This window comes from Pogonomyrmex barbatus, unplaced genomic scaffold (genome assembly GCF_055798465.1).
Source record: "Pogonomyrmex barbatus isolate J1 unplaced genomic scaffold, ASM5579846v1 scaffold1, whole genome shotgun sequence".
Classification (NCBI taxonomy): Eukaryota; Metazoa; Arthropoda; class Insecta; order Hymenoptera; family Formicidae; genus Pogonomyrmex; species Pogonomyrmex barbatus.
The window spans coordinates 8,530,569-8,548,503 of record NW_028297098.1 but is presented as its reverse complement, the minus strand read 5'-3'; the positions used below and the strand labels follow the sequence as shown (position 1 = coordinate 8,548,503).

Genomic DNA, 17,935 nt, shown 5'->3' with positions numbered 1-17,935 from the left:
AATGTCACCCTTCGGCGGGAAAAGCCGCCGGGGTCGAGACAAACGCGAACGAATCCCGGCCCCGCAAGTAACGTTCACGCCACGACCGCACCTCCAACTCAAGATCTGCAATCAATCAGTAATCGCGTTGGTAGATACCGGATCCGAAATTTCGTTCATCAATTGTGATACTGCACGTCGTATGCAGGAACTCCGTTTCGTACCCGACGACTCTGCGAGTCAGGCCAAACTCGCGGACGGCTCACCCGTAGAAATACCAGGCACCGTCAAGCTTCCAGTACGGATCGAAGGACAAATCATTGAGCATCGCTTTCACATCCTACCAGAATTAGAAAGCGAAATGCTCATCGGAGTAGATCTGTGGGGAAAATCAAATATAAGGCTTACGCCACCACGAGTCGGTAAGGGGAAAGACCTCACGCCGGCCCGCGTCTCCGCCGCTAGACAATGCGGCGAAACCGAAAGCATCAAGCTCCATCACTTTTTGGAAAATGAAATGCGAAAATTCACGGAGATTCGGGGTCCGACCGAACTTCTGCGGCACCATATCCGCCTGAAAAAAGGCACGCTTCCAATCAAACAAAGATACCGGCCGCGTAACCCGGCGATGCAGCGCGTGATCGACGACGAAGTAGACAGCATGCTGCGCGAAGGAGTAATTGAACCATCTGAAAGCGCATGGAGTTCGCCAGTAGTAATCATCCGAAAACGTGACAGCAGACCGCGGTTTTGCATAGATTTCCGACGCTTAAATGAAGTCACCGAGCGAGACGCGTACCCGCTTCTACAGATCACGGCCACTCTGGATTACGCGGGGCACAATTTTTATCAACCTTAGATTTACGGAATGGCTACTGGCAGGTACCACTGACTCTCGCAAGTCGACCGCTGACGGCATTTACCATACCGGGCCGGGGATTAATGCAATTTAAAGTAATGCCATTCGGATTGCATGCAGCACCAGCCTCATTCCAGCGACTATTGGATCACGTGATCGGTCCAGAACTAGAACCTTTCGCATTCGCGTATCTAGATGATATTATCGTGGCGAGTCGTACGTTTTCCGAACATCTCGAACATCTCGCCGAGGTTTTCCAACGACTACGCGCCGCTCGTCTGCGAATTAATCCGGAAAAATGCCGATTCTGCGTAAACGAGTTGAAATATCTCGGCCACGTCGTGGGCCGACAGGGCATCCGAACGGATCCCGATAAGACAAAGGCCATACTAGACTGGCCATCCCCGACGACCGTCAAGCAGGTCCGGCAGTTCGTGGGAATTGCCTCATGGTATCGTCGATTTATACAGGATTTCACGACGGTTGCCGCCCCGCTCACTGCGCTGACAAAGAAGAACGCTCGCTGGACCTGGGGAGAACTCCAGAGACGAGCCTTCGAAACGTTGAAAAACCGTTTAACTACCGCACCAGTATTAGCCTGCCCAGATTTTTCCCGACAATTTTTCCTGCAAACCGATGCCAGCACGACCGGAGTGGGCGCAGTACTCACGCAATTTTTTACGGAAGGAGAGCGTGTAATTGCCTACACCACGTTAAATGCCGCGGAGCAAAATTATAGCGCCACGGAATTGGAGTGTCTCGCGGTCGTGTGGGGGATTAAGAAAATGAGGGGATATCTCGAAGGATATCAATTCACGGTGATAACGGATCATCAATCGCTAAAGTGACTACAAGGCCTAGAATCACCGACAGGAAGACTAGGACGTTGGATGTTCGAATTGCAGCAATACCAATTCAATATCCGCTACCGAAAGGGAACCCTCAACCGCGTGGCGGACGCCCTTTCGCGACAAACAACCGTCGCCGCGATACAACCGACGCGGTGCTCATGGTACGATCGGATATGGGGAAAAATTAGAGCCAAACCCCACGAACTACCAGACTATTGCATTCAGCAAAAACGACTGTTCCATCACGTACTCCACGATTTAAATTTCCACGAAACCCCGCCTCAGGAACAATGGAAACAATGCGTCCCCTCCCAGGAACGCACCGAGGTAATGAGGCGCGTGCACGAAGAACCTACCGCCGGACATCTCGGAATCGCGAAAACCATCGCACGGGCCGCCCGAGAATTCTGCTGGCCCGGAATGTTTCGCGACATCGCGCGCTTCGTCCGAAATTGCAAGAACTGTCAAGCCTACAAAGTAGAACAGAATAAACCGCCGGGAATGATGCACGCCACCGCGATAAATCAACCATGGCAGCAGATTATAGTAGACTTGGTGAGACCACTGCCACGTTTGAATCGCGGATATACGTGGCTATTAAACATGCAGGATCGGTTTTCAAAATGGATGGAAATGTGCTCCTTGCGAAAAGCCACCGGCGAAGCGATCGCGCAAAGCCTAGCCGAAAATATCTTTTACCGACACGGGTGTCCCGACGAAATCCTCTCCGACAACGGGACACAGTTCCATTCCGCGCCCGTCACACGTCTTTTACAAGCTCTCGGCGTTAGACAGCGGTTCACACCCCCCTACGCACCACACTGTAACCCGACGGAACGGACGAACCGTACGATCAAAACGATGATCTCACAATATGTGGGACGCGAGCATAAACGCTGGGACGAACATTTAAACGAGCTGCGATTCGCATATAATTCGGCAGTCCATGAAGCGACGGGTTACACGCCCGCATTTCTGATATACGGCCGCGAAATCCAGCCTCCCCGCACCATCGCTACCCGCCGCTCCACCGCACCCGACAAGCTCAGCGCCGTATACCGCCGCTTGCAAAACGCATACGAGCTTGTACGAATAAATCTAGCGCGAGCGTTTCAAAAGCAAGCAAAATATTTTAATTTGCGCCGCCGTGCCTGGCGACCGAAAGTAGGAGAGTGGGTATGGAAGCGGAATCATCCCCTCTCCAACAAAGGTACTGCATTTAATGCAAAATTAGCGCCGAAATTTATCGGTTCCCTGGAAGTGCGCAGAACTATTTCCCCGGTAATTTTCGATCTCCGAGATCCTCGGGGAAAGTGGCACCGCCATACGCACCTGCAGGACTTAAAGCCCTCTCACGCGGAACGCGAGTCTCCGATCGAGCCGAACGTTGACGAACCAACCCCGGAGGACAACGAAGGCACCCCCGATCACGATGACGCGCCGGCACGACGAGGGAATCAGCCCAGGAGAGGGAGGATCCAGGCGGCGAGACCACCGACTGAGACGTCGGGACCAGTCAGTCGAGAAATCAATAATCATCATGGACGATATCCTAGAAGACATCGTTCATCTCTTAGAATGCGCAGATCCGCCCGGATACGATCCTATCAGACCGGGACTCGACGAGCTGTGGAATCGACTTCTGATGCCGAAAAGCAGCAGCCCGAGAACACCGATCGGACAGGCCGAAAGCGGGGAAGGCCCCGAAAAAGCAATCGCTCCTACAAAGCGTGCACCCAACCCTGCATGGGCCAGCGGAACCAGCGGCAACAAACACGACGAGCCTCCGCCGAATCAGTCAACCCCCACGGACAGTGCCACGAGTAGGAACACTTATCCAACGATCCGACGTCCAGCAGCGCAAGAAGATGCTAGCGTTGATGACACCGCCACCACTGCCTCCGGTGCGCCGGCGGCCAGGAAACGCGGCCGCCCCGCAAAAACTAACCGCCAGGGCCCGCAAGCCAGTGACCGTTCCGGATTACAATAACAATACCCCGGTGCCAACAATCGACGCCACCATCGGACGTGCAACAGCCGACGACCAGGGTCTAGGAGTCCCCTTCGGACCAGCCGGACCACCGCCCGTGGAGGTCGAGTTAGCGCCAGGCCTCCGATTCACGGTACCGTACTTCGCGGCACATATCGGGTGTAAATATCGGGCCCGCCGCGGTGACGAAAAATATGTATTGCGATTCGACCACGAAGGTCGCCTGCGCACGTGGCGCAGAGTATATTAGAATATGCCCCAAAATTCGGGCACGTAAAGGAGGGGGTGATATAACGACACCCGACTCACCCCCCTCAATTACTAACAATTATTAACAATGTTAAAAGTCCCCGACCGATCAACCGTCGGGGCGCCGACACGGCGATCCTTCCGCGATCCCACGTCGCGAAAAGCCCGTCGAACAGCGGACGTGGCAAACCGGTGATCACGCGGCTTCACGTGCGCGCTGCGTGAAACAATAGACACACGGTAAGGCCACCACCGCCGGCCCCGCTACCGACCGCGCTACCGAACATCCTCGCGGAATTCCCGAGCGCGTTCGGCGAATTATCGCGGGGATTCCGACAAAGACATCCCCCGGAACTACCCCGACCCGAGTCCGGCCGACCCGTTCCCGACGACTCCCGACCGATGGCCGGCTCGGGTATATTAAGCGAATCCGGGAGATAAACGAGACCTATCTCCGGCGAGACAGTAACCAGTCCGACATTGCTCTCGATATTCCGAATCCTCTCCAGAAAAAGCGATCTAGGGTGCTACCTATCGTGCCAGGAGCTTCTGGCCGATCGCTCCTCTAAATCCACCAGCGCACAAGTATTCACAGGTTGAGGAGCTTCTCAACCTGGGCTCCACAAAGAAAGTCCTTGTGCACATATTCCTCTGACGATCGAGAAGCAGGGAGCTTCCTGCATTCGAGCCGTCATAGCCTTACACACAGCTGATCCGTCATAGCACTATACACAGCTGATCCGTTAAAACAAGACGGCCGAAATCCTCGCGCACCGTCGCGCCCGCGCCGCGCCTATCAAGGAACGCGACGAAATTCGGAGAACCGACCGCGAGCAAACGATTGTATATAATACGTAGAAACTGCGCGTCTTTTCTCCGTATCAACGGCGAAATACCTGTAAATACTGTACATATAAAAATAGCCAGTCGGCATTGTAAATATAAACCTAGACATACCAAGAGACACGATATTTTATTTCTCGTACCGAATCCTGACCAAAAACCGATCGATGCTATCCTGCAGAACCGATCGACGCGGAGATAGAGACGTTTTAAGTTTATATTTTAATACATTATTATTGTTTATATTATTGTTTTATTCCTTTGTTATATTTAAATTTTCATTAAACATATTTAAATATAATAATTATATTACACAATTTTTAATAAATTATATGCTAAAGCACAAATTTTGACAACTTACAATATTTAAAAATAAAGATAAGCATTTTAATTAAAATTTTCTTATAATGAATGCTTATTATTAGGACAATCAAAACATGCTAGGGCACATTTCTTTATTTGAACTAATAAAAAAGTTAACTAAATAGTTAATTTTTTAACTAATATATAAATTGAATTTATAAGAACTTATATTTATTTATAAGAACTTTTGAATCCTATATACAACATATTTTTGCATATTTCATCTTTAAACGGTTTAACTGTTATAAAAAAATTTTATGATATTACAAAGATTCGAGTACTAGTAATTTAAAACTGCACTATCGTTTATATACATGCAATGCTATTTTTGTGAGTGTGAAACTTTATCCCAAGGTACAAAAAATATTAGACACGCTCCTGAAGTGTGCACAGCAGGCAGGCACTCGCGGACGCCCGTGCCCAATTTCAGCGTTTTGCCGACTTTTGACATATAGTACATGGTGGACGGAATACATGGTGTGCGCAGTTCGACAGTGTCTCTTTCTAAATATCTGCGCTTTTCGTTTATTGACTGCTTGTAGTAGGCAAGACTAACAACTATGAAACGCGAATATATTTCGCGCCGAGAAGTGGTATGCTGAATCTTTCCTTGTTTCATACACTTTATAATGCATCGTAGAATCTCTTTCTAATCTTCATGATTTCTGTCTTAAATTAAATATTGTAAGAATTAGACGACCGTAAGCGGTCATGAAAGAGATTCGGAATATAAACAGCTAACAGAGAGGAGCCGTCGTGATCGTGCAGACTAAGTGTCGGATTGGTAGACGAGGGATCCCGAGTTCAAATCCAATCGGTCTCCGTTAATTTTTTCCGAATCTAATAGATATCTTTCAATATTGAATAAAAAATTAAATAAACAATGATAGTATTGATAACCAATAGAATAATTTATAATCTCTATTGGGAGGATTTTTAGAATAATCATTCTTTTGTACTTAGAATCTTTATGATATGCATGAGAAAAATGATTACAGATTACATAAATATTTTGATACTTTGCATGTAAATAATAAATCTTAAAATACTATATGTAATAATTACAAAAATTACAATATACTTTTTTTATGACATTTTAAACAATTTTTTTTCTAAAACAGCATGATTCCGATGAGTATCTAAATATAGTATTTTGGAGTTCACATGCAGTCTTTGGCCATTTTGCTGCGATGAAGAACAAAGGAAATTTGCATTAAAAAAAACAAAAATAGCAAACATTTATGCAATATTTATAAAAGTACATGACTTGAAACAGTATAAAACACAAAGTACAAGAATATGAAAGAACAAATGAGATTTATTATACAGATTTATTATACAAAATATATAGCGTTTCTATAATTTTTGTTTAATTCAGAACTGCTATTGCAACCACTCACTATACAACTTTATAATACTATACACAATACAATACTATACAATATTGCATCATTTTATAGTATTAGGTGGGTTTTATAGTATTAGGTGGTCCTGAGTGAGGTGGTATATTTCTTTCTCTCTCGTAGGATTTAGCCAAAACATGGCGGATTGGAATCGTGGCCAGTCTTATTGTAGTGTCTCTAGCGCGAGCGAAGTATGTAATCAATCAGGGCACGGATATTCCGTTTCACTTTTTCTCTATATTTTTTCCCTTTGTTAGCATGAGATGCCTATACAAGCATTTAACGTTCAAGAGAAAGTGGCGGAAACATACATCTAGTAGGTGTTATAAAAAAATTAAAATTTTAACTTTAATTGTTAAATTTCTTTGTTTACTGCTCTTTCCTTGATTCGTACTGAAATGGATCGACTAGCTGAGGCATGAAATAATAATTGATGAGTTGTATGGAAGAAATAAATAAAACTTTAATTCATGAATATTAAAAGTTAAGGCATCCTGTTTTGTTTAACATTGCATCTGCATTTAAATTTCATGTTTATTGTATTATTGTATCTTTTAATATGACACTATACTTTTAATAATATTTATTAATATTTGTCAATATTTGTTTCTTCATTTTCTAAATCTATATTGTTTTGTCTTATAAGTCTATGATTTATAAACTTTTTATTTCTATTCATTATTTGCTCATTTAATTCATTCATTATTATAATATTTGTTTTATATATTTTATAAAGTTAACACTGATAAAAATACACTGATATTTTTATCAGTGTTAACTTTATAAAATATATAAAACAAATTAAATTTAAAAAAAAATTTATTAATAATTAATATACTATTTATATTTACAATACGTTACTATTTATATTCACAATACGTTTATCTAATATATTTTTCTTTTTATTTTTTTTATTTTATTTTTTATTTGCATATTTGCATATACATTATCATATAATAAATTAGTTCTATATAATAAAAAATAATTTATATGTATGTTTTTTTAAATAATTTGTAACTTTTTTTGTTTTCAAATATAAATTGCTAATCATTAACAATTGTTATTAACTTTGTTAATTAATTTTTATTTTTAGAAAAGCCATATATAATTTTATTTATGTATTAAACAATACATAATATAGCAATACAAATTAATAAAATTTATCTAAAATTATTTTTTTTATATTTAAAATTTAATTTTATTTCTGTATGTATACTTCATTGAAGAATATATAATAAAATAAATACCAAAAGATAAATTTCATGCGCCTATGTACATTTCTATTCTAAACGTACATTGTGTGTATGTACAAGTTAGAAAGAGAAATAAAATAATAAAAAAAGGAAGTGAGGTGGAATATCCGTGCCCTGATTGGTTATATACCTCGCTCACGCATGCGCATTCATTTTATTATAGGTAAACATCCAGTTATTATAGGTAAACAGCCAGTAAACTCAAATGGCAATCGCGAGTTCTTCATTATGCGCTCCCGACTCTACTAGAGTGTGCCAGTATCAATGAAAAATGATGATTCTGATAAGTATAGAAAAATTATATGATTTTACTGGTTTATTTTATCATCAATGTTATTATTTATTAACGGACATTGTGAATTAACGGTTACTGCAAATATTCATTCTGAGTGTTTAATAGTGTTTCAGGCTGCATTCCGATATTCACTGCAAGTACTGACAATCTATAATATACGTGACTCGAACTATACATTTTCAGTATTGGCAGTGAATATCAGAACGAAGCCTCCAATATTGTTGTGTTTCTGTTACAAACAAGAACGGGGTGGATCGAGTAGCTTCGTTGTGGATATGTAATATAAATATTTTGGTACTATATTTTTAATATGTTTAATATTTTCTTTAAAGTGTAAAAACTTTATTTTGCTTATTTACAACAAAATAAATTATAATAATAATTTTTATATATTTTTAAATGTGTATATATTTTTAAATGTGCTTTTCTTTATATACTTGTGTCTCTTTTTCAAACTTAATTTTATATTTTGCAATCTCATAATTAATTTTATTTTATTATTATGTGTAAATTTTTTTATTATATATTATGTATAAAATATTGTATTTACAAATAATTTCTGAATTTCAATTATATGTATTCACATAATTATATGCAACATATAATTGAGAAAGGAAAATTTGATGTAGAATAACTTTATTTTTGGTTTTATATAATTCGAAACATTTTTTCAATCATATATATATATATATATATATATATATATATACATAATTGAAAAAAATATTATAAAAAATATATATATTTATTTACATAATTATATTCAAATACGCATCTATATAATATGATCTATATAATAAAATTGGTTTTAAATATTTAAAATAAAGTTTTTTAATATTAAATTTTTTTCTCATTATGTTTGCATAATTATGTGAATACATATAATTGTAACATAAATTAAAGAATTACTATTATTAAAAAAATCATTTAAATTTTACCCCGAGATCGCCATATTGGTTTTAATTTTCCCCCAGTTCGACCAGAGTGTGCTGAGTGTACCGTTTTAATGGTCTTGCAAATAATATGGAAGTTACTGCTCATCAAAGGCACCGACGGAGAGTTGCGCTACATACTATAGGTGCGTTCCTTTATTCATTCCGACTATCAGTATTACGAAGCGTTTCGATATAGAGAGCTGTGGGGTTAAGGTCTGTTCCTCACAATAAATTATTAAGCATGTTCATTATATATAACGAGGCTTTATTTTTTATAACAAAGACTTTCGACTACTAGTTGTAATTACTGAACTGCACGCTGTGACGATTCGAGACGGAGAGAGAGAGAGAGAGAGAGAGAGAGGGAGAGAGAGAGGGAGAGAGAGAGGGAGAGAGAGAGGGAGAGAGAGAGGGAGAGAGAGAGAGAGAGAGAGAGAGAGAGAGAGAGAGAGAGAGAGAGAGAGAGAGAGAGAGAGAGAGAGATCAGGAAATCTCGGCCACGTTGTACCCAAAAGTGTGTTGGTCGCCAACGCATTGGTCGCAGGCTGTGATAGCGCTGCTTGCCTGTGGTGCTTGTCCAGGTCGCCACATTCTCTCCCCTGAATCTCTGGATCGTCAAGATGAAAACCTGACTGTCTTTCTGGAGAGTTGATGTGGAGAGCCCGTGGATGATCCTGATTGCGGTCTCGAAGTTCTCTCTTTAAATAAATCCTGCTGCAGGTCTGTAGACTCCATAAGTGCTGGTTTGAATCTGTTACATTGATTGTTGTTGGTTGTCCTTTGAAGTTGATTCTGTAAAGAGAGTCATTAATTTTTGTAATAATAGGATACGGGCCGTCGTATGGTTGCTCTAATAAGTCGCGTGGTTTATCTACTTACACGTACGTGCTATCTTCTAATTCCTTATGAATAAATGACTTCCCTTTGGTGTGATGAGTTGTAGGTACAGTTCTGACTACTTTCATGCTCTCTCGAAACTTCTCAGTAACATTTGTGAATATCCGATAGGTTCTTCTGTAGCGAAATATTCGCCAGGTAAGTGAAGTACCGTATAGTGCCGTGTTCTGCTGCTGATACGTTGATGTTCTCTTTAAAACTGGTTCTTAGGCCTAATAAGATGACAGGAAGTGCAGCTACCTAGTTTTGCGTTGAGTGACATTTAATGGCTGTCTTTAGAGATCGATGCCACCTTTCGATTATACTGTTGGACTGCGGGTGGTATACAGTGGTACTAATTCTTCTACTCTCAATCAATTTTGCCAATGCTTCAAACATCAGGGATTCGAATTGGCTGTCGCAGTCCGTTGCTGGTGTTCCAAAACGAGTTACCCAAGTACAGAAGAATGCGATAATATCTGCTAACGTGTCCGGCATAGGTACTGCTTCCGACCATCTGCACCTATCAATCATCGTTAGGCAATATTTATTACCTTTAGATAATGGTAATGGACCCACAATGTTCAAGTGGATATGATGGAAGCGATCATTTGCGTCGATGTATTCTGGAATCTGTCGTACGTGGCGCTGAATTTTTGAACGTTGACAAAGTAGACAGATTCTAACCTATTTTACTATGTCTTAATTCATGTTTGGCCAGATGAATCTGCAATAGCTCTGCGTGTTGCTTTGATGCCAGGAGAAGCTCTATGCACCGTATCGAGAACCTTCCTGCGAATATAAATATATTAATTATATATAAATATAAATATATTTTATTATTTTTAATATTTGAAAATATATTAAATTAATTTAAATAAATATATAATAATAAAATTTTACTAATTTAGTTTAAATAAAATATTTTATTTACAATAAAATGATTTATAAGATTATTATAAAATTATTATATTAAATATTATAATTTTATATAAAATGCAGTAGTATAAAGATTTATATGAGGTTGGAACATAAATTCTTATTTTGTCTGTCACGTCGCAATAGATCGTCATGTTTATATCGTTTAATCGTAATTTCTTTTAATATAAGTGCTGTGTTCTTGTAGAAGAGTTGGAAGTTCTTGATCTACAAGTTGTTCCTGCACTAGTTTCTGTGTACTAACTATTACTGGCATGTCACGTTGATTCTAGAGAGTGTGTCGGCTATTATATTGTTTTTTCCAGATATATGTTCCATACGGTTGATGAATTGATTAATAAAACTGAGTTGATGTAATTGTTGAGGTAAAGCTTTCTCTGGTTTCTGCTGAAAAGCATATATTAATGGCTTCTGATTGATGCGCATAGTTAATTCTCATCCTTCAACCATGTATCTAAAAAATTTTATGGCTTCATAGACTGCAAGAAATTCGCGATCGTAGACACTGTATTTAGTTTGGACTTCATTCAGTTTCCTGGAAAAGAATCCTAATGTTGATGATTCCCGTTGTGTTCTTGCTCCAAGATGGCTCCTATAGCTATATCTGATGCGTCCGTGGTAAGGATTAACGGAGCTCTGTCGATTGAATGTGCCAACAGTGTCGCTTTAGCCAATTGCGTTTTACACTCCTCGAAGGCTTGTTCGTTCCATTTTATTAATCGTTTATTCTTCTTCTATGCTCCTAAGATGAGGGCGCTAATGGTTCTGTCTGTAATGTGCCTGGATCTTCGCTGCTGCCGGTAAAAATCTCCTATAAAAATTAATCATTCCGAGTATTCTACGTAACTGACCAATTATTTGAGGTTTCAGAATGCGAAGTATTGCGTCCAGTTTATCTTTCAATAGTTAGTGCCATCCTTATTGATTGTACAACCGAGGTATTGAATTCCGCTTGTCCTAAGGTACACTTCTCAGTGTTGATGCTGAGTCCGTATTCCTATAGTCTTTACAGTAATTGTTTTAAGTGTCCTCTGTGTTCTGCCTCTGTTCTAGAAGCTATTAGTATATTATCAATATAACAAAAGCAAAAATCTAAATCTTTAAGTATCGTATCCATAAAACGCTGGAATGTTTGCGCCGCATTTCTAAGTCCGAATCTCGCTACTTGCGGTCTGATAGCATCCATGATTCAATCTGCTTGAGTAGCTAGCGTATCTAAATTTTCCCTCGGTGAAACTGCGAGAATACTTCGCGCGACCTCGGGTAGTTGCTTTAGAAATAAGCTGCATACTATCAAATCTGTGCAGTTACCGTCTGCTAAATTTCGTAACCGCTGCAAAAAATGTGACGGTTTATCCTCTCCGCGTACCTGGCCACTTGAGAGTTTACGCAGTTTGGTTTCTTAAGATTCGCCGAACGTGTCTATGATGCGTCTTTTAATGATTTTTTATTTATTCTGAGCGGGAGGATTAATTATTAAGTCGGCTACATACGAAATGGTTTGCGGATCTAAGTTACTTAGTATATGTCTAAATTTAGTGTCGTTTCTTACGATGCGATTCAAAGAAAACCTCGTCTCGACTACGTTAAATCAATGTGCGGGCATCTCACGCCATATAGGTATAGGTAATTTGACCTTTTGTGCGGCGTAAATCCATACCTCCTCCAGATCTGTATGTGTAAATTCCCTTGCTAAGGCTGATAGCGAGTCCCTTGGTAGATCCTCCCCAAAGTTAATTGTAGATGGCATGACTGGCATGATGAATTTCTAAAAATTCTTTTGTCCATTCACTCCCGGAAAATCTCGTCGAGCTCACCAGTTGTGAGGTTAAGATCGGTTCCTCACAATAAATTATTAAGCGTGTTCACTATATACAGATTGACTTAGAACAATCGTTTGTCTTTAAGGGAGCATATTCCTAACTTTATTCTAAGACAATTTTTCCTTTATCAAAATTTTATCCGAAGCTTAGTTTTTAAATTATAAGCAGAAATAGTTTCAATTACGGGCTGAGTATAGAAGGTAGGCAGGAATGGTGCAACTCACCGTCCGACGCGGGTGCACGTTGCGATCAGCTGTTTTGCTACGAGACACAAATACACATGCACATTCGCGCTCACACGCATGCATGCACACATACACATACGCACACGCACATGCATGCACACATTATCTTGTAAAAATTCGATGTCTTCATACCTTGTAAAAAACGGACAAATAATTTCACTCGCCGTGATAGCAATTCTTTTCCATACGACGAATCCACACCGAATAAATCAAAGTTTTTCTTCCTTGAATTATATCAATACTCACGCACTCAATTGATTTATAAAAATCCAAATTTATCGGTCCACATCACTATTAACCGTTACCACGATTAATTATTTGGCGACTGAAAATTATTCGAATTAAACAGCACATTACGTACAATTTAGAGAAATTAGAAATTTTCTTTTTCTTATAAATTGTATCACATTATCAACACATTTACTGACGCACTCAATCGATAAAATAAGGTCTTTGACGAATGGAAAAGACGAATGAATCGGTTCATCAATAATAATCACTATCAGTTAATCATTCGGCGAATGAGAATACTTGATGAAAAAAAAACACATTATGCATAATTACAATAATCAATATTTGAATAGTCGAGCGAACTTACCTGTAAGTGAAGTTCGACTGCAATTATATGAAGAGCCCCCTTTGAAGAGATTACAACATGTAGTACTTCCTTCGTGTAGTACTTCCTTCGCCAGATGTCACATCGGTTTAGAGAAATTTCAAAATGAAACGGGCCCGCGCGCCTCCACCACAATCCGCCATCTTATCCTCAATTTTTAGAAAGTAATTAAAATTGCTGTAAACTTGTTCACATAGGGAGGGAGAAAACCTGACTAAGGTTTTCTAAAAGTTTATTTTTGGGAGGGATTGTAATCTCTTCGAAGGAGGCTCTTCATATAATTGTAGAACTTCACTTACAGGTAAGTTCGCTCGACTATTCAATTATATTTCGCGCCTCCTTCTCTAGATTACAATACATGTAGTTATTTAGAGGAGCAGCAATTTTATTTTATATTTTATAGCATTTTAATTATCACTCATAATTATATCTTTATTCAGAGTTTGTAACTAATAAATAAAAGAGAATTTAACATTTGATACCATTTAATATCTATATTGCTCTGGATTTTTTACCAGAAATTCTTAAATCAAAAGAAAATAAACCCTACATATTCTAATTTACTTTTTATGACTCAGGACAGCCTTCGCAAATGTGTCTGGTTTTTTAACTATCGGTCTATTATAAAATTTTGCAAAGGTATATGACGCCTCAGTTCAGCCAGCTGTTCTGATAGTTTCAAGATGTATACTTTTCTTAAATGCTGCTGATGTAGATGCATGCCGTACCGAGTGCGCTTTGAAAATCGATGTGTCTATTCCACTTTTTTGTAACAACTTTTTGATTCATCTTGCTAATGTCTGTAATCCAACATGCCTATACAGCTTCTTTGTAACTATAAATAAGTTGCTTTCTCCTCCTCTTAATTTTTCTGTTACTTGTAAATATCTAGTGAGCACTATTGCACATAAACTCGGTTTCTTTTTATATTTAGACAAAATCAATAATGGCTGAAATTTTCCTGGTCCTGAGGTCTTAATTCTGCTATCAATTGCAATCTGTACGTTAGTGCTTGTTTCAATATTTGATATCCTTATACTTACTAAAGTTTGTACTCTATGTGCTGCACATAAGGCTAACAAGATGACCATTTTCTCTGTCAACTGACTTAAGGACAGGGTTTCTAACGGATACAATTTTTCCAAGTATTTCAATACGATCGAAACGTCCCATGTGAAGGTATACTTTGGTCTCATTGATCTCAAATTAAAAATCTCTTTTAAGAACTTGCTTATAATCTTATTTTTTCCTATTTTATTTTTTGAAACTAGAGAAATCGCACTTCTGAATGTATTTATAGTACCATATGACGCTTCCATTTTGAATCTTTCCGTTAAAAATCTTAGTACCTTATTCACCGATGGATTAAAGAATTCTTCTCTTGAGCCTCTACAAAATATCCACCATAACTTTAAGACCGATTGATATTGTTTAAGTGTCGCCTCAGATAATGATGCAAGTAAAATTTTTATGTCTTATTGTCTTGGTACGCTTTCATTTATAAATGAATGCCTGGCCAATAATCTTCTTGCCATTAAACTTATGTCTGGTCTGCGGATATCTCTTTCTCCTGCGTAAGGATAAAAGTATACTTTTATCTGGATCAAATATTAATGGTTTATCTATTAATAATTCGTTAAAAAAATGGAAACCACGGCTGACTTGGCCAGTTTGGCATAACTACGATTCCTGTCGCTTTATTATTCTTAATCTTAGTTAACACTTTTAAGATCATAGAAAAGTGGAAAAACATAGAAATTTAATTGTGACTATGAAACTGTAAAAGCATCTATTCCTGAAGCTTGATTAATAGGAAATCTCAAGAAAAAGACATCACATTTCCTATTAGCCAGAGTCGCAAACCAATCTAAATGCGATTTGCCTAAAGAATCAACGAGTCTCAAATGCCCAATTCCCACTCTGTGTCATCATTTTTTATTCTTGAAAGTTTATCTGCTTCCTTATTTTCCTTTGACGGAATGTATGAAGCCCACAAAAAAATCTGTCTGCTTTCTGCTCATTGCCAAATACTTCTAACTAGCTTGTTAAAATCAGGGTATCTTATACTTCCTATTTTGTTTATTATATTATATAAGAGATTGCGGCTGTATTATCGATTCTCAATAAAATGTTACATTTTGTCTTTTTTGGAGCTAGCGCTTCTAGAGCTAATTTTACCGCTAATAACTCCTTATAATTAATGTGCCGCAATTTCTGTTCATTGTTCCAAAAACCATACGCCTATTGAGAACTATGCCCCCCACCTTGCCCCCCAGCTGTGTTTGAAGCATCCGAAAAAATCGTTAAATCAAAAATATCTCTCTTGATATCACAGTATGCTGATCTAAGTGACAATTTCTATTAATCCAATTCCGATAAAAGATGTCTGGATATTAAACATGATTTCTTATTGTAGAAAGAGCTCACCAGGTTTATTAACGATATTTTCTTCTTGTCAGGTAATTCTAATGAGAATTTTATAGTGTCTATGACGAAGCTTAAAAATGTACATCTTGTTGTGGGGAATAAGATACTTTTTTCCTTATTTATAATGAAACCTAACGATTCCAGACAATTAATTGTTTCTAAAACATTTTATCTACAAAACTATCCGCTACACATAAGATGTCGTCCAAATAAATCACAGATTTCCATCCTCTAATTCTTAAATGATTAATAACTGGTTTTAAAACTTTGATAAATACTCTGAGACTAGTGCATAAAAACGGTAAACAAGTAAACTGATAAATTCCATCAGAAAATTCGAAACTTAGGTATTTTCTACTCCTCTTATGAATCGGAATTGAGAAATATGCATCCTCCAAGTATATCTTCGCCATAAAATCTCTAGGAAATATTAATCTTGTTGCCGTTCTTATATCTTCCAACTTGAAATGAGTGTAGTACGAATAAATCGATTTAATTTTTTTTTTAAATTTAGAATTGTTTTTTTTTGAGCTTTTGCATTTTTCAATAGCTCCTTTTTGTAACAAAATTCTAATAACTTTTGTAATATCATTTAATACTTTAGTAAAAATTCTAATAATTCTAACCTTTACTTGTATTTGTTTTGTCCTCTCAGCGTGAAAGCTCCTTGACTTCTTGGTGCAAAATCTGTCCTCAGATTGTTTGTTGGCTTCCTTCCTCTGAAGAACAATCTTGTTCTGGCCTGTTTTGATACATATGAATTGCCCGTATTTCTGGGATAAGGCCTCATCCCATACGGGCCTCTTAAGTTTAAAGGCTGCTTCGACACGTATGGTAGATTTGGGAGATTCTGTGGCTGAAACGTTTAACTTGAGGCTCATTTTTTCAAATGCTTTAGCCTCCTTTATTTTTTCTCCTAGACCTTCTCCAAATAAAGTAAACTGCCGGGTGTTGTCTTTCGTAGGACATTTTTAACTTCGTGCGATAGCCCTGGTATGGTAACTGACTTTCTACACCTTGTCTGGTTATAATGCAGATCAGATAGTAATTTTGCCGCATCAAACAGTCATCTTAAGAGTTCTTATCTATAGATAAGAGATTTTATCTATAGATTCTTCTTCTTGTGAACAACTAGTGATTGCAGCTCCTAAAGCTGATAATGCTGCACCTGTTAATTGTTGTGCCTCTTTTCTATAATTATCTCTCTTGCTGGCATACTCTCCTAAGGAAGCTGCTATTTCTGGATTTAAACTTGGAGCTTCAAACTGTAATGATCTAACATATTTTTTTAATAATTTGTCTTTTTCGGTCTCTGGCACGCCATTTACAGTCCAAAAGCGCCATTTCTTTAAAAAGGTTGGATGTATATCCAGCTCTAAAGCTTGTGATTTAGGATCCTCTCCCATAACCTCTAATATTGACTCATCCAAATAAGCTTCGCTATTTGAGATATATTTTATTTCTAAAACGGATGAATCATTTTCCTTGTTCTTTTCTGTAACTAAAAAAAAAAGTAAGAAAAGGAGGCATTTTATCTCTTTTTCTGTGTCTCTTTTTCTACAAGGAATTGAACTTATTTACGGATACAGGCCAATGTTAAAAGACAAATTATCATTCCTACAGTGATCTAGGTTATTATCTCATAACGTCTTGCCACCTATGCAAGCGCGTACTTATGTTTCATTGTCTTGCCACTCGTGCAAGTGCATAGGAAATTTTCACATTTTTTCATTAAGGATGGCGGATCGTGATGGGGGCGCGCGGGCCCGTTTTATTTTGAAATTTCTCTTAACCGATGTGACATCTGGCGACACGAAGGAAGTACTACATGTTGTAATCTAGAGAAGGAGGCGCGAAATATAATATTATAAACACATATCACACTTTTACGGATTTATACACGTGATCAATAAATCGAAAAATTCACAAATAATAAATTACAAAGTAATAAATTACATTTAATTATTACCAATTAATCGACTGGTTTTG

The 17,935-nt window shown here is 38.3% G+C and overlaps 2 protein-coding genes across 4 annotated transcripts in view; one reads left to right on the top strand and one right to left on the bottom strand.

Annotated features, from left to right (window-relative positions):
• Atg14 (autophagy related protein 14) overlaps positions 1–17,935 on the top strand; it is a 37,639-nt gene that overhangs the window by 12,106 nt on the left and 7,598 nt on the right. The gene's annotated exons all lie outside the window — the stretch shown is intronic.
• Positions 9,269–17,661, bottom strand: LOC148938011 (uncharacterized). 3 transcript variants are annotated; one of them, XR_016138594.1, is made up of 6 exons: positions 16,573–17,656; positions 14,869–15,089; positions 13,502–14,719; positions 13,036–13,228; positions 9,900–10,688; positions 9,269–9,812 (listed from the first exon to the last, which is right to left on the bottom strand). XR_016138594.1 is itself a non-coding variant. In XM_089073795.1 (6 exons), exons 1-2 carry the CDS (start codon positions 16,825–16,827, stop codon positions 15,060–15,062), a joined length of 285 nt encoding a protein of 94 aa, XP_088929921.1. In that variant the 5' UTR covers positions 16,828–17,661; the 3' UTR covers positions 9,269–9,812; positions 9,900–10,688; positions 12,496–13,228; positions 13,502–14,719; positions 14,869–15,059. The 3 variants fall into 3 exon arrangements, 1 of the variants encoding a protein (XP_088929921.1); XM_089073795.1 differs by having other exon boundaries at positions 12,496–13,228; positions 16,573–17,661; XR_016138595.1 differs by lacking the exon at positions 13,036–13,228 and having other exon boundaries at positions 16,573–17,655.

What these genes read in the sequence shown, in the direction of transcription:
- LOC148938011 (XM_089073795.1), bottom strand. Translation starts at nt 16,827, where the DNA reads ATGAGCCTCAAGTTAAACGTTTCAGCCACAGAATCTCCCAAATCTACC. An exon ending in CAAAACAAATACAAGTAAAG is followed by an intron (nt 15,090 to 16,572) that starts GTTAGAATTATT and finishes ATCCTTACGCAG; the next exon opens with GAGAAAGAGATATCCGCAGA.